At 44.8% G+C, this 15,942-nt stretch overlaps 1 protein-coding gene across 2 annotated transcripts in view; it reads left to right on the forward strand.

Moving 5' to 3' along the window:
- Window positions 1–15,942, forward strand: part of dennd1b (DENN/MADD domain containing 1B) — a 72,582-nt gene that overhangs the window by 47,308 nt on the left and 9,332 nt on the right. For both annotated transcript variants that reach the window (XM_035523299.1, XM_035523300.1), the window contains 7 exons: window positions 6,258–6,383; window positions 8,403–8,504; window positions 10,668–10,758; window positions 11,042–11,082; window positions 12,058–12,105; window positions 12,363–12,419; window positions 13,160–13,246. In XM_035523299.1, the coding sequence (XP_035379192.1) occupies window positions 6,258–6,383; window positions 8,403–8,504; window positions 10,668–10,758; window positions 11,042–11,082; window positions 12,058–12,105; window positions 12,363–12,419; window positions 13,160–13,246 (552 nt within the window). The remainder of the gene's footprint in view (window positions 1–6,257; window positions 6,384–8,402; window positions 8,505–10,667; window positions 10,759–11,041; window positions 11,083–12,057; window positions 12,106–12,362; window positions 12,420–13,159; window positions 13,247–15,942) is intronic.

Genomic DNA, 15,942 nt, shown 5'->3' on the forward strand with positions numbered 1-15,942 from the left:
CAGAGCATATGAGGATATGCTAGTTAAACTGCCCGTCACACAGCATTTTATACTAGATAGCAGCCTTCGAATCAATATTTCAAATACGATTTGCATGAGCGCATAGATACAACTGAAAACTTACGATTGAGAATTACTGTCAGTTAACCTATAGTTTTGAGCTTCGTCATTGTGTATTTTAGCAACATTCTGTTAGAAATTGAGCATCAATTTTTCCTTGTGGCCTCTTACTTTTTAAAATACAGATTTTTAGTATTCCTGTATTAAAAGAAAATCAATACCTTTTAGTACTTAAAAGAAAATAGAATAAAACCATCCCTGAAGCATTTCTTTCTGTGCTTTAAAGTAGTCGGTAATTTAGGCTGAACCTTTAGAGATTCATATAATTCTGGGTTTGAAGGATTTTGGTTTCCCATGTGGTGTCTATTATTTGGTGAGTCTGACCGCTCGTCCCGCTTCCCGCCAGGTCAGAGGTGACAGTTGTCCTGAATTACCTGGCCTTCTTTTCAGACAGGACCCTGTGCTGTGCATTTTGCTGTCTGTCCCTTAATGGGCTTTTCCCCCCAATTTCACACATAATATTTTAGATTTATTGACTATTAGAAATGCTACCATGCCAGTAGTGCTTCCGTTCCATGTGAAAACTACGGATTTACAAATAGAGAGGATAATTGGTGTGGCTCACAGCGGACGTGGCCGTCTGTTTGGAATGGATCCTTTACATGTGTTGTGTGGTTTTGTGTATTTTAATTTTGTTTTTTATTGAAGACATTGAATGTGACAGATGAAAGTCCAGTGTTAATTACTTTTTTGATTCACAGTCTGTGTCACAGTATGTTTTGACTTATATTGGGTTAACAGTAGTATTGACATTGTTCTTACACATCTTATTTAGAAACTGACATGCAAATTTTTCATACGGTTTTCACGAGTCTTCAAATTTGGATAGGGGCATCTTACAATTTCCCAAGTTCACTGTAACTTTCTTTTTTCATTAACAAAGATATAATGTGCTTCATATGTATTACAATAATAATATATAAGATGAATTTAAGTATGGCAGTAAACAGTGGAGTAACCTAAATTCTGTTCCATATTGAACCTTCATTTATTTAATTTATTTTACTCTGCTTTGTGTTGTATGCATGTTTCACAAATACTGCTTTATATTATGTTAGGATATATAAAAATAGTGAACTATAATTGATTAGTAAGAGGTTGTTGAACTTGCTGGGAAAAAAAACCTTTTTTTTTTTTTTGGCTTTCATTCCTTTTTTTCCACCAACAGATGAAGGTGTTTTTCTCTCCTCGCAAAAACAAAAATGGTGCGACTGCTCTGTTTCCTTGTTCGGTTATAATTGGAATTCGGGAAAGAGTGTTTACTTTTGTAGTCATTAAAACTTTCTAAAAATAGGAAATTATGAATCCATTATGGTACCAAACAGCAAAGAATTCCGTGTGATTTTTATTTGATCTGTTGTTTGCAGGCCACACATCAGTCTTAAGATAGACACCTTTATAAAATTCTTTTGGTTTTTATTACAAGAGACAGAAGCACAAAGTTCTGTTTGTTCTTTTTTGCTTTCTTATTCTTTTTTTGCCTGTTTTTCTGATGACATTCCTTTTTGGTTTGGTTTGGTTTTTTTTGTTTTTTTTGGTCTTGTAGATGCAGGTTATATTTGCATCCTTCCATGTTTGATCATTCATGTTTTTAAAAAAAAATCTGTAAAAAATTGAGTTTGCACACCCACCATGTGCATATTAAGCTGCCAAATGAAAGTTAACAAATGAACAGTAGAAAGTACAATATCGAGGTGTGTCCTCTGAGATCACCTGGCACAGTGAATCAAACACAAGGTGTTTAATTGGGACTTGTGAAAAGCTTCCAGTGTTTTGCAGAGAGAAAACAACAACAACAAAAACAACAACAACTATATTAGTCAACATGCCAAACAATTAGAGTCAAGAGTGGGAAAGTTTGGCTTTGTAACATCTGCTGTCTCTCCTGTTCCCATTGTTTCCTTTTGCATCACAAACAAGTCAAGGCTGTGCTTGGGGCGCTCACCAGAGCGAGGGTCACCACCTCTCACACCATCTCAGTGCTTCAGGTGTCCCACTGTATCCACAGTATGTCCGCGTCAGGCTTTGGGCATCCCACTGTGTCCACAGTATGTCCATGCCGGGCTATGGGCTCGCAGCGGGCTGGGTTCAAAAGATTCTTGGTAATGACTGAGCAACCTATTCACATGATCAATGGTTCAGAATGTTTGGTGGGGTGTGAAGCTACAGCATACCTACGATTGCTATGCACAGCCTTGTGAAGACATAAGCATACTGCTCCATTAGTTTACCACCTTGTTATGCGCTCAGAGTAACTTAGTGCAGTTTTTCCTTTGGCTTCTTTTGCCCCATAGAGCTTAGATGCTACACTCAATACAGCCATGTTAAACAGTTTCTGAAATTCTTGTCTTTTAGTCAATCACCATTAAAAAGAATTGGAAAGCTCGCGCTCGCCGGAGCAGAAGTATGTGCCCTTTATTTCTCAGCCGCTCCTTTCTCGTGGCGGCTGAAACGTCGGCAATGTTTTGTGTTCTGTTTGAGGGTGTGCGTTGGTACGGTACGCGTGTCTGTACACACACTTCCCTGCAGCACATCAAAGGAGTGCAGCAGATTTTCATAACTGTTCCTTTTTTCTTTTGTAGTTCTTTTAATTGCATCCCCACGGCTTTCCATCCCTGGACAGAATCTGTAACAAAGCGCCACTCACCACCACAGACTTAGGAACCAAAAAAAACCCCCCTAAAGTTTCAGTTGCTCTTTATGAGAGTGATGCCAATATTTAGTGATTTGGTGTTTACATGGATTCATTTTAGAGTTAACGTGTTCACATGTGTTTGGAATTATTTGATTAAGTGGTTGTTTTTCATTCATACTGGAATAATACAATAGGGGTAAATGGTTCTATTTAACATTCAATTTGTTAATATATGCATTATACATTAAACAATAACATATCTATTGCAGTGCTGAAACAGTTGTTTTAGTGTTCAGTTTATTACTTGCTTTTACAGCCATAGGCCTACACGCTTATAGTATTGAATATGATATTCTGCAAATCTGTGATCAGGACTTGTCCAGTATAATTATATAGACTACTTTTGAGTATACACAGCTCTGTGAAGAAGTGAGTGAGTGAGTGAGTGTGTGTGTGTGTGTGTGTGTGTGTGTGTGTGTGTGTGTGTGTGTGTGTGTGTGTGTGTGTGTGTGTGTGTGCATCCATCCATCCATCGCGTGGCCGATCTGTGTGTATAGCACCAGCCCACCAGTGAAATGAAGCCCACGGCATCATCCTTTTCCAAAAGGAGACAGTGATGCACCTGCTAATTATCATCTCCAGCTGGTGAGTTAAATGGAGATCTGTTTTCTGGGCCACCTCTGACCCCATGCTCTTTACTTGACGCACTTCAAACCCTGTTGGGGAGTCCATGCAGTAGAGTTTAATGAGGCCCCCTGTTTGCCCTCTGTGGGCCCAGCGAGTCGGACGCAGCACTTTCATCCCAAACCGTCTTCCCTTGATGTAAATTGAAAAGATCACAGCCATGGGGAAAAGACCTATACTGGAAAGGCCTCTCTGCATAGATTATGAATATCATAACTCAACATCACCCCTCCTTCTCCTTTCTCTCGTTACCCCCACCACCCCACAATACCATGGTTTATAATTGGACCCAATGGGGGACTCTTCCTTTGATCAGATCATAGGCTGAGTGACTTTACACTAAAAAATGTCACTGCCAAATAGGTTTATCACCTGTAGAGCTAAGCTTCCCTCTGATGCCCCCTGCTCATGTCTCGTTAGTGATACTCAAAGTATAATAGTTAATTAGTCTGACAGATCAATTACTGTTATTGCATGCCTGATGAGATGCGTGTGCCTCAATCACAAGCCCTATTCTTAATTTGAGCTTTATTTCCTTTACTCTTCATGCAATCCAATAGAGTTGTGTGTGTGTGTGTGGGGGGGGGGGTTGGAGGGTTGTGGATGAGGGCTTTTCTTAGATAAATTCAAAGGAAAGATACATTTGATACATTCATTATTTGATAGAAAGATGCATTCATTTCAGCAATTGGCTGAAATTAAGACTTTAAAGACTTTTAAATTTATAGATTTATGTTTGAAATTTTAGCCACACATCATTGCAGACATTTAGATGCTAATTACTTTTTGAGCAGAATAACTTCGTTATACCTCCTCCCAACATGCCTGCTGGGTAAACTCTCCCGTGTGTGAATGACAGTTTGTTGTCTGATTTTTCAAAGAAAAGAAGACAATTTAATGAAAACTTTTGGGGAGGAAATAGTAAATGCATCAACATGAAATATTAATCTGGTGCCAGCTTTACATAAACATAAAAGCGCTTGGTCCAGTGTGACTATCGAGATGACACTTGTTAATTTAGCACCGCTAAACTTTGTTTGTTGCTTGTGAGCATTAGCAATGGCAGCTCAGGGACGCCATGAGCAAAAAGTGTGCTCTGATGGCGATGATCAAAAAAAGGATGTAAAAAGTGTAGCAAGGCATTGTGTGAGCATTCTTTTGAATTTCCAAGAATGGGATTCACTTCAAAAATTCCACCTATAATATTGCACAGTTTCAGCAATGTCAGTAGTGATGTAATACACAGTACTGATATCGAGTTGTCTAGATGACCTCTCCTCCTCCATGTTTGTTGGAAGGCCTCTTTGCACCTAGTTAGGGAACAATGTGCACCACGACTGAAGCGCTCCCCTCTAGCTTGCGCAACACACTTCGCATTTTTTTACACTATGTGGTTAATTGGAGAAACTGTCAGTTTTGGCCTCGAGTGGCATTAAAAAGTGTCATATGGCATCCAAAGAAAGACTGAGTTGGTCTGAAATAATCTACTCGTTCATTCATTCACTGCTCACTGCATAGGGGGTGAATTTGGACCCAGTTCTAGTTTAAAAAAAGCAGCATGTAAACATCAGCTTGAGGTTTTCAATCTGTCCTCGGCATTCAATGATAAAAGAAGGCGAACCGATTGACGTTAGACGCTAACCTTGGAATGCTGGAATGTAAACGAGGCTTTAGTGGATGGTGAGTGCTTTCGTAATCAAAATGTCCAAAATTGTCTTATCTCGCATGTCCAAGCACTGCTGCTATGGCTCTGGATTTGAGTATTAGTCTTACTGGAGATGGCAGCACTCAAGGATGTCAATGACAGCAAATTTCTGTAACAATTTTAATGGGCCATGCATTGCCTGGTTTCTTTCTTTCTTCTATTTTTGATTTATTTCTTGTGTTTTTTCTTCTTCTTTTGATTAATATATGTATATGTACTTTCAGGGCAGTGGATGTGCAGAACAAAAAGCAGGTACCCTTTATAACACCCCCCCCCCATGGAATGTGCATAGACCATGATGTTTTACTAATAATGTTGGTAAATCCTAAAATTTCATTGGCCAGATTTTCTAACATTATAGAACCTTTCAACATATCAACAGAAGGGGCACTTGGGTACTTGCACAGTAGCATGTCCATGCAGCCATACTAATGAGCAGTTTTGATTAGTAAGCCTGTTGGCAGAAATGCGTCCTACAGTAACTGTTATGAAGAATATGTAAAGTAGCCTGTGTGTGTTTGTTTTAACTTTTATTTATGAAGCATGTTTATTTTTGCATCTACTTTCGTTATCCCTTCCCTATCCTAACTGTAGTGTACTGTAAATGAAAATGACAGTGAAGAACACAGTCACGAAGGACCTCTGTTCGAAACATGCTGTTTCTGTGGAAACCTTGTATATGTCATTACAGGTTTATACTGCGTACCCCCCTCCCCCCCAACCCTACAATACAGTAACCTTAGAAAGATGGCCAAATAATTAAAGCTTATGTATGTCAAGAAACTTTTTAGGATGGAGGGAGGGGTTGTAAAGAGAAAGATGCCCTGTTGAGGTCTCTTTGCTTTCAGCTACTAACCCCCCCCTCCCCAATGCAGTTCCACCCCCACATGCCCTACCATTGCCTCAATTAACAGAGCAGCAGGTGCTCTCGGCAGCACCGCGGAGAAGCTATGAGGAGAGTGAAGAGGCTCCTTTTCGTTTCTTTCTCTTCCTCTTTTTCGGGGGTGACCTGCAAATGTGACACTTTCACACCCTGAATGGTTTTGCCTCTCCCGCCACCAATTTCAGAGGTGCTAATTTAACACACTCTCTTTTTTGCTCCCCCCCCCCCAGGTCTCTAGTCTGAAGAGTAAGCTGAAGAAGCAGTCGACGGCCACAGGCAGTGGAGTGGCTCGCGCCTTCCTGCGCTCCCAGGCTGCGCTGTTCGGCTCCTACCGAGACGCTCTCAGATACAAACCCGTGAGCCTCTACCCCCCACCCCCCCCCCCCCCACCTTCTCTCCTCCCTCACAGCTAAGCGGCCACCGAGGGCTCGACCGCCCCCCCTTGTCCATTTGGTTTTGCCACAGCGTCGATTTACCATGGCCTGTTTGCATGTGAATTGCTTCTGCTGATTTCAGGACCAGCCTCCTCCTGTTAAAACATTTTCTGGCCTCTTTACTAACCACAGCCTGCGTGTAATATTTTCCCTGTGCAGTCAGTGCTTTAAAAAAGAAAAGAAAAGAAAAAAAAATCCTGCACAGAGGCTAATGTTCCCTGGGTTGGGTCGGCCTCCAGCACTCAAATGGCCATTGAAAGAAAGCCAAGCGGCACACCGTCTTCAAGTAAGGAGAAGGGGGTGCGGGTGTGAGTTAAGGTGGGCCTGTCTGTATCAGTGAAATGTCAGAAGCTGAAAAGGCAGGACAGTCTCTTTGAAGCCTCCTTTCAGCTTCAGCGTGGTATTCTTCACAGGCCCTGTGAGCTCCTGAAACATGCCTTTCAGTGGCGCCCAGCACCGGCTAAAAACAAAGTACGCTCGCTGTTTGTCAAATATGACTGCCTTTGTTGGAAAGGGTGAGAATAATTGGTTTGCGTGGACGCACAGTGTGAGGATACATAATTGATGTTGCAGCAGTGGTGTGTACACAAACCGACTTTTCTTAGATGGAAAAACACTTTTCATAAATGTGTTCATAAAATTTTATTTATATTTTTTTTAAGAGGGTATTCACAACTTAAATTTCAAAGCTCTGTCTCAGTTGAGTGCAACTGCATCAAACCATTTATAGAATTCATTTATTTTATTATTATTTATACATTTAGTTTTTTTCTGTTTTCATATAAAAGTTGCTTCTTCTTTTTTCCCCCCCCCAAACAGATTATTCCTAATCCAACCACATTTCACATTATCTTAATGTGCATCCAGGTCATAGGCAGCATTTGTGAAGTAGACTTTAAGCATGAAACATTACATAGGGCTTAACATGAGAAACTACCTCATGGTAGTGGTGCTGTGTAAAGGGTCTCTCTTGCAGTAAAGCAAACCGAACCTGTGGGTTTCTGTCACCACTAATTGGAGTTTAGTGGATTGTGGCTCAAACAGTTGATTTAAGATTGTGGATAAAGAACAAATTAAGAAATATAGAATTAAATAATCTCACACATTTTATATTGCATTTAAGATTTACGAAGCATGGTATTATTGAGGCAAGTATCATAATGTTAATGTTAATTCAAAATGTATCAGTTTAATGGAATAATCTGGAGTTTACATTCTGATGTAATCATTTGTGGTGATGAGGCAGAAGTACTGGTCCACACAGGTGTGTTGTCCTCCTGTTCTGATGTAAAGACTCGGTTTCTCCTGACGCCCTGCCACGAGCCCGCACGTATGAGGTGGCGCTCCTCTCGGCGAAGCCCACGTGCCTTCTTGGCGACAGCTTCGCGCGCCAGTCACGATAAGCTCGCGTATGGTGGTGGCGGCACGCTGAGGTCTGCGGCGGGTCTGACCCCGCACCTCCCGTCCAGCCTCGCCGCCGCCTCCTCCGGCGCTCGTGACCCTAGCAACCTGCAGCCTGCTTCTATGGCTGACCGATCCAAGGCGCTGCCCCCTGTTGCATACGTTAATCATAATAATAGTCATAATATAGAGATGGAAATGGCTTGCATTTGTTTAAAGGAAGTACCTGGGTGAGGTCGTAGTATCTGAGACTGAAAAAAATCATTCAAATGAGTAAAGGTGAGAAGTGTGCAAATATACATTTTACAGACATATACAAACAAACAGATACAAAATCATCTTTGGCATTTGCTCATTCTGGCAACTTGAGGACAGATTAAAATGTGTAAATAATTGCATGATTTCTATGCAATAATTGCATAGTTTTTGTAGATATTTTGAAACCTCCATGTGCAAACATCATGTGAAACATCATTCCCCTATTTTTTAGCCAATTACAGCCTGAGTGTATGTCATCAAAGCCAGCTTCCCTCTCCCCAGGGGGAGCCAATCACATTCTGCGAGGACAGCTTTGTGGCGCATCGCTCCAGCACCATGCGGAGTTTCCTTGAGATGGCTGTGAACCTGCAGCTCTTCAAGCAGGTAAAGACCCGTCACCTCTGTCCATGACCTTTGTGACCCCAGCTAGCCTACGCTTCACCTGACCTTTGACTGAGTGGGTGATTGAATGGCACTGCTAATCAATCACTGATGGCGAAGTGCTTACAACTTCTCTGTTCTCAGTACAGCTTAAAACCAAACCCAGACTGAAAGCACCTCTTAAATCACGGATGCTCTGAAACTGATGATAAAGGGTTTGATTAAGAGCCCAGTTCCTGCTCTTTCAAAGTTTGGAGTGCATCTCTGCTTCCTTTTCTATTTTTAACCCTGATAGTAGCTCTGTGTACTCCCAGCCCTTGACACCACTGCCCGTCCCCCCCTCGGATAACTTTTAATTTATCTGCTGGAAGGAGTCGACGCGAGCTTAATCGTGCCTTTGCCTCTGCCGCTCCGTCCACATAACATTCTCGGAGCTGCAGATAGTGCCCAGCGGTTCAAAGACGCACGGCTCAGGTCTCCTGCCCGCGCGGTAGCTCCGGGATGGGGCCTTATCAGCGGGCCAGGCTGGGCCGGGGGAGGCCAGCGCTGCCGTGCCCTGTTCTGGCCGTGAACCGCGTCCGCCGCGCTGGGGGGGGCCAGCCGTGCCGAGAAATGCGCGGAGGCCAGCTGCCAAGAGAACGTGGGGGAAGCCTGTCAGCGGCGACCTGCTTTCTGTCTCTGACCCTCCTCCTGACACACACACACACACACACACACACACACACACACACAGAGAGCTCAGCTTTGCTCCTGCTCTGATGCTAGTTCACATTCGCATTGCCTGCGAGAAAGTTTGATGCACTCATGCACCCCAGCGCGCACACACACACACACACACACACACACACACACACACACACACACACACACACACACACACACACCCCAGTGTGCCCTAGTTTAGTTAACTGGCACCGTTTCACAGCTCTCATCTCGTTAACCATTTAGTGTTCTCGTGTAGGATGACATGAGTTTTTTGTTGTTGTTTTTTTTTTTTCCCCTGTTCTTTTCCCCTGTGTGTCTCTCAGTGCATCTTTGTTGCATATAAGCTGGATTTTGGTGTTTTCTCTCCATTATGCTGCTGGGTATTGTTTTATGGTGGAGGAAGAAGTTGTAATAGCATCTGTCTCTTATTACTGTGCACAGTAAAAGGGCTTCGTAGGTCATGTGTGGAGTATGTGTATCTTGTATTATTTACAGTTTAGGTACGTGCTTTCTGATTGTAACCACCCCGTAACCTTTCATTTCAGCACAGCGTAATGGCCATGTGGGTGCATTATCAGGGTTAGCTTATTTGAATATCGCTCCAAACTGCAATTAATGCACCTTACTCACTGGTTATAAAAAAAAAAAAAAAATGTATAAAATAAAGAGACAAAGGAGGAGGGGCAAAACAAAAAACAAAAAAAACCCCAGCCATCGAGATCTGTGTCCACGCGGCGGAGGCGAGGGCACGGTTAGTGGAGCGAGGGCGGTGTGCGTAACGTGATTCTGTAGGGTCGGAGTGGGGATTTGGCTGTGTGCTAATCTGCCCTAATTAGGCAGCAGGGCAAGCAAGGCTGGGCCCTGTGGGCTCCTTGCTCGTTAACGTCACTGCGCCGATGGCAGCCTCTGTCAGCGGTCAGCGTGGAGCCCAGGACTCTGGAGAGCCTTCAGTGCCAGTGGTTGCCAGTGGCCATGCCCTGCTCCGGGCTGGCCACGCCCTGCTTCTGCCTGCCCCGCCCTATTTCCTGCCAGCCTGCCCGGCCCTTCCGAAACACCGCGCACAGCGGCATGACGGGCTCACTAGGGAATTGCCCCGCACTCACATACCTGTGCGCTTCAGTCTGTAGTGGTTATTATTGTAAAGATGACTTCACTAATGGGATACTGCGCGGAATATTTTCCGTTTTGTCATGTTTATTATCGAAGGCCAATCGCTGGCCTGGAACTAATGGATAGATTTATTGGAAGCTGTTTTATAACCTTTACGTGACAAGGGAGGAAATTACATTTCCCAAAAAGCATTGCACATACAAGATGCCAGTCTGCCATGTTAATCCCCCACCTGATGTGAATTACAGAAACACACTTACTTCAGTGGATGGAATTTCAGTGGTGTTCTGCAGTGTGTGTCTCTCTCTCTCTCTCTCCAATAATTTGTAATGCACTGATTTATGCTTGCAGTTTATTGATGACAGACTGGCCAAATTAAACGCGGGAAGAGGTTTCACGGACATCTTTGAGGAGGAGATCACAGAGGGGGGCTTCTGTGGAAGTGAGTGGCATTTCTCTGTTTGGAGGTGGAAAATGAAAGGAGAAAAAACGCATGCAACACCTCTACCTCAGGAAGTAGCCCTGGGAAATACATGAAAGGTTAATGAAGTACATTACTACAAATAATTGGCCAAAGTCTTGAGGTAAGCTAAGAACCTGTAGGGGCAGCAGGTACTTTTAAGCACAAAATGTCCATATCCGTTCTGAGGTTATAGTCTTGTTATAGCTTAATCTGCTCAGTTTGTGTGGTAACAGGAGTCCTTTACTACCACATTATCCATCAGGTAATTCATGGTCTTATCAACAGTGGATGCACTCGGTGAAGGTAAGCGGCATTTGCTAATTAATTCATTATTCATTAAATAATTCATTCCACCTGTGAGTGGGCTAATTGCTGAGTTGCAGATATTGTCTCTTGCTGACAGTTAAGAGATTTAAACATCCACTTGCTCTTGAAGTGTGCGAAAGTTGGGGGGGAAACGTGCCGTGGAAGTCGGCGGGAGAGGTGCGCGCGGGGGACGCTGGAGATGTCGAGACGGCATTGATATGATGTGACAGCCAGTCATCCGAGATGACACATGGATTCTGGCAGGAAACACAGCCATTACTCAATAGATTGAAAGAAAGAAAAACCCCTCAACACTGCTGTCCTCCTCTCTCCCGCTACACCCCCCCCCCCCCCCCCCCCCATCAGCCCGTGCTGAATTAGTCCTCCAGAGTGCCATTTTTAAAAAGGTTCCGTTCAAAGTTCAAATGCTCTGAGTGACACAAATCCATAAGAGAGACCACCACCCCCACCCAGACACCTCTGTAGACATTTAGCGGGCTAGCCTAGCGCCGCTCCACCTGTGCGCCTCCTAGAGGGGAGCCGGAGAGATCTAGAGGGTTCCGTTGCCATGGAGCGAGGCAGGAGCAGCGCGTGGCACTCCAGTGACTCACTGCTGCCTCTGTTGCTCTGCTCCCAGTGTAACCACCTCAGCACGGTAACCCTCGTGGGGGCCCACCTCATTAATGGCTGGATTTAATGGCGCCAAACGCGTTATTTTGGAGGAATTTTGCCTACATTGGGGGCACCATCGTTAAAGTTTTGGCTCAAGAGACAAGCTGTTTATTCACCTGATAATGATTTAAAGCACTATGCTGGAAGCCCGGTTTATGATTATATGTGACACGTCCATTAAATTATATTTTTCAGTAATGATATTTCATGTGATGTTCAGGGAGCAAAGCTAATGAAAAATGTTGGCGAGGAAATTTTTTTTTTTCCATTCAAATGATTTTCTATTTTAATGCTACACAGAAAGGAGTGAATAAGGCAAGCCCAGCTGTGAAATCTGCATACAAGATTGTAAGTTATTTTCCTGTTTAAAACTTCCCCATTTAAAACGTTTGTCTATTTTCAGCAAAGCTAATGTATTCCCTAATGTGGCATGTTATTTCTTGCACTATAAATTAATGTTTTGACGGTGTTCTCGCCTTCTTTGCTCTTCCAGGATCTTGTTAGCCAGATTCATGTTGAATTACTGTGGTTTCTCATGGTGGACAAAAAAACGGACATTTTGTAAAATAAGGCATCAGGCTTAACTTTTTTTTCTATGTCTTAAGGCCAAAGTTCGTGCGAGAAAAGGCTTATGGGGTGTGAAGGACAGGATAAGACACAAGGTGAGTAGTACAGGTTTATTCTTCACACTCTCTCACACACTCACACACACACATACACACAGTATGCCCAAAAGTCAGGTTTGAGCTCAGGGTATCAAATGGACTTACGAAAGCGGCTTCATGCTTTGTTCGAGTATACATTTTTTAACGAGTCTGCCTCGGGCAATGGGCTGTCATGACGCACATGCGCTTTCAGGTGCCCCTTCATAGTTTTTGCATATTTCATCAACGAGTGAGTGATTTCTTCAAAGGCAGCCTAACGAGCTGTATGTTTCCATTGCGCCCCTGGCTTTGATGAAGCCACAGTGGTACAGGCCTGTCGGGTGGTGGGCAGCCGGCCTGTGCCCGGCGCACGACCCCCCGCTCGCCTGATGCAGGCCGGACGCGGCCCTCGGTTTAGCCCAGATGCCACAGACCGGCGCGTGCTAGAGTGCGTGCTGCCATGCGAGTGCACTGTTCCCAGTGAGTGTGATGGGAAAGAGTGCTTATGTGAATGTATACAGCCAAAGCCAGAGAAGGGTGTTCAGGTGCTTGACGTGAATGTGCATGCGTCAAGGTTGTCAGCCTTTCTGTTCCTCCATCTCTGTCTGTCTGTTTCTCTTTAATGTCTGTCATTTTTTCACCCTGTTCCTGTGTCTCTCTCACTGTCGTTCTCACTCACTCACTCTGTCTGTGTTGGTCTCTCTCACTCCCTGTGTCTCACTCTCTCACTCCCTCTCTTTCTTTCCCTCTCTCTGCAGGAGGCTGAGGAAGAAGATGGCCTGTGCCGTGCCGATTCTCCCACCAGCACTAAAAGCCTCTCACCCAGGAGGCTTCAGAAGAGAAGGGTATGTGCATACACGCACACGCGCTCTCACACACACACACACACACAGGCGCACATGCACTGCCAACGAGTTCCCGGACAGTCCAGCTCTTGAAAGAATCGCCCATTTGCACACCAGTAGGCCAGAGGCAGCCTGATTGACAGCTGGGTCTGAGGCGGCCGTGTGGTGTAGCTGGCCGCTGTGTGTGTGTGTGTGTGTGTGTGTGTGTGTGTGTGCGTGGTTCAGTGATGTGTTGCCAAGCTCAGGCAGGGAGATGCCGAGCCCCTGATAGGCACAGGAGGTGGCCTCAATTCCTAGCCCTCTCCATCCTGTCTCCATTACACTCTCAAATAGGCCACAGATAACCCACCATTTCCCTCACCACCAGTAATGTACTCTCTAATTGATATATACCATACTGTGTGTGTATGTGAGTGTTGGTGTTGGGTATTTTGAGTGTATTTGTGTCTGTGAAACAGACAGTGTTGCAATTAGGTACTGTGTATGTGAGTGTTGGTATTGGGTATTTGTGTGGGAGAGGGAGACTGTTGGTGTTGGCTATTTTGTGTGTGTGAGAGACAGTGTTGGTGCTGGGTTTTGGGTGTGTGAGAGCCAGTGTTGGGTTTTGGGTGTGTGAGCGAGGTGGTGTTGGGTTTTGGGTATGTTGATATTAGGTGTAATAATTCAGAATGTATGTGTATTCTGTGTAATACCAACATTTTGGGTGTGTTGCTATTAGCTGTTGGGTTTTCTGTGTGTGTGTGTGAGTGAGAGACAGTGTTGTTAGGTTTTGGGCATGTGTGTGAGACAGTGTTGGTTTTTGTGTGTGAGAAACATTGTGTAAAACATTGTTTGTGTTGGGTTGTGTGTGTGAGCCGGTGTTGGTTTTTGTATGTGAAACATTGTGTTGGGCTGTGTGCATGAGACGGTGTTGGTTTTTGTGTGTGTGAAATGTGTGTGTGTGTGTGTGTGTGTGTGTGTGTGTGTGTGTGTGTGTGAGACAGCGTTGGTGTTGGTTTTTCTGTGTGTGAAACATTGTTGGGTTGTGTGTGAGACGGTGTTGTTGGTGTTGGTTTTGGCCTGTACAGCTCTGCTCTTCCAGTTTCTTGGGGATCTGTCAGCCACCATTTCCACTCCTGTTTCCTCTCTCGCGTGCGCGCGCACACACACACACACACACACACACACACACTCTCTGCGAGACTCACCCATGGATGGTGGTATGGAGCCTTTGGGACTACAGTGCTGTGCTGACTACATCGATCCAATCCTTCATCCCCCATCCTCACCTTCCCCCATGTCACTGCTGAGCCTGACACTGCTTCAGCAGTGGCTACACAAGCGCCCTAAACAAACACCCACATACACACGCATTCTGAATCAGAACATTTCTTCTGGGAAACGATAACTATATATAATTTAATTTAGATAGTTTAGTTAACATTTGAAATTCACCAGTGGAACTGTGACCCATGAACTCATCCAGTCCACTTTAAGTCTCAGCTTGTTTTAATTCACAGCTTCGTTTCCAGATTTGCTCTTTGTTTTTCATTAGTGTGCCTACGCAGAGTCCGTCTGCATACGAGCGTTTTCTGACTCGGCGCTTCCTGCGCCTCCCTTTTCCCACTGTCACAGACAAATATCCTCATGCCCCATTTGAGCCAGCAGACATCAACAGACAGGAGCCCGTGAACATCACAGCGCAACTGGCTTCACAAATCTCTTTTACCAAGAAGGCAGCTTGAAGATTTTTCTTCAAGTTAGCCAAAATTCTGAAAAGAGGGCAGGACAACTGAAGTTTTTGGTACCATTAAAAAACGTCCTGCAGGCACGGCATTGTGGGATGTCCTGCTCCTCCGCTCCTCTGCAGTCTTTGTGTTTCGGGTGGTGGGCGGACCCTGGCCTGACCCCGCCCCGGACTGCCCTCGGCCGCCATCCCTACCTCATTTTCCAGTCTGTTAATTAGCAGAGATATTTGCTGCATTGTTGTTTGTCTGGATGTGTGTGTGTGTGTGTGTGTGTGCTGGTGGTGGTGGTGGGGGTTAGTATTAAATAAGCAATACAGAAAGGTGTAGAGACAGAGGTCTTCCAATTAAAGCCTTTCAGAAGCAAGTCTACACCCCCCACCGCCGCAACCCTCTTTGCTCAGCTCCACGGTAACGGGGCCCTAGGGACAGTGCGTGCACACACACACACACACACACACACACACTCACACACCACACACACACACACCACACACACACACACACACATACACACACACACACACACACACACACACACACAGTATAGTGTGTCCATCACTGTGAATGCGGTTTTGTGTATGTCTCACCAGCGTGGGTATGGCTGACACGAAGGCCCTCTGTACGATCAATGACTAAATCAATCAGCAGTGCAGTTCAGTCATCATTATCTTCAAAGGAATACCAGAATGAGACAGGCCACGTGTGTCCACTAACACACCAGCCGACACGGCCGCCTCGCTCTTCACCGCGACGTTCGCCTGCGGCCTCTCCCCCACCACTGTAGGCGCGAAGCTCTGCTGTCTTCCCCACGTTTCACTGTGTTATGGCGTTCACCTTTAGTGGAGTCACCTCTGTACATGGTGTTGGAAGTCATAGGTGGGGACAAATGAAGTGAGTGTTTAGTGAGTGGATATGGGGCTGGCTGTGCTGCTGAAACCCTACCCGGGTGTGCATGGCACTGCCCTGAGC

Source organism: Electrophorus electricus, chromosome 26, assembly GCF_013358815.1.
Source record: "Electrophorus electricus isolate fEleEle1 chromosome 26, fEleEle1.pri, whole genome shotgun sequence".
Taxonomy (NCBI): domain Eukaryota; kingdom Metazoa; phylum Chordata; class Actinopteri; order Gymnotiformes; family Gymnotidae; genus Electrophorus; species Electrophorus electricus.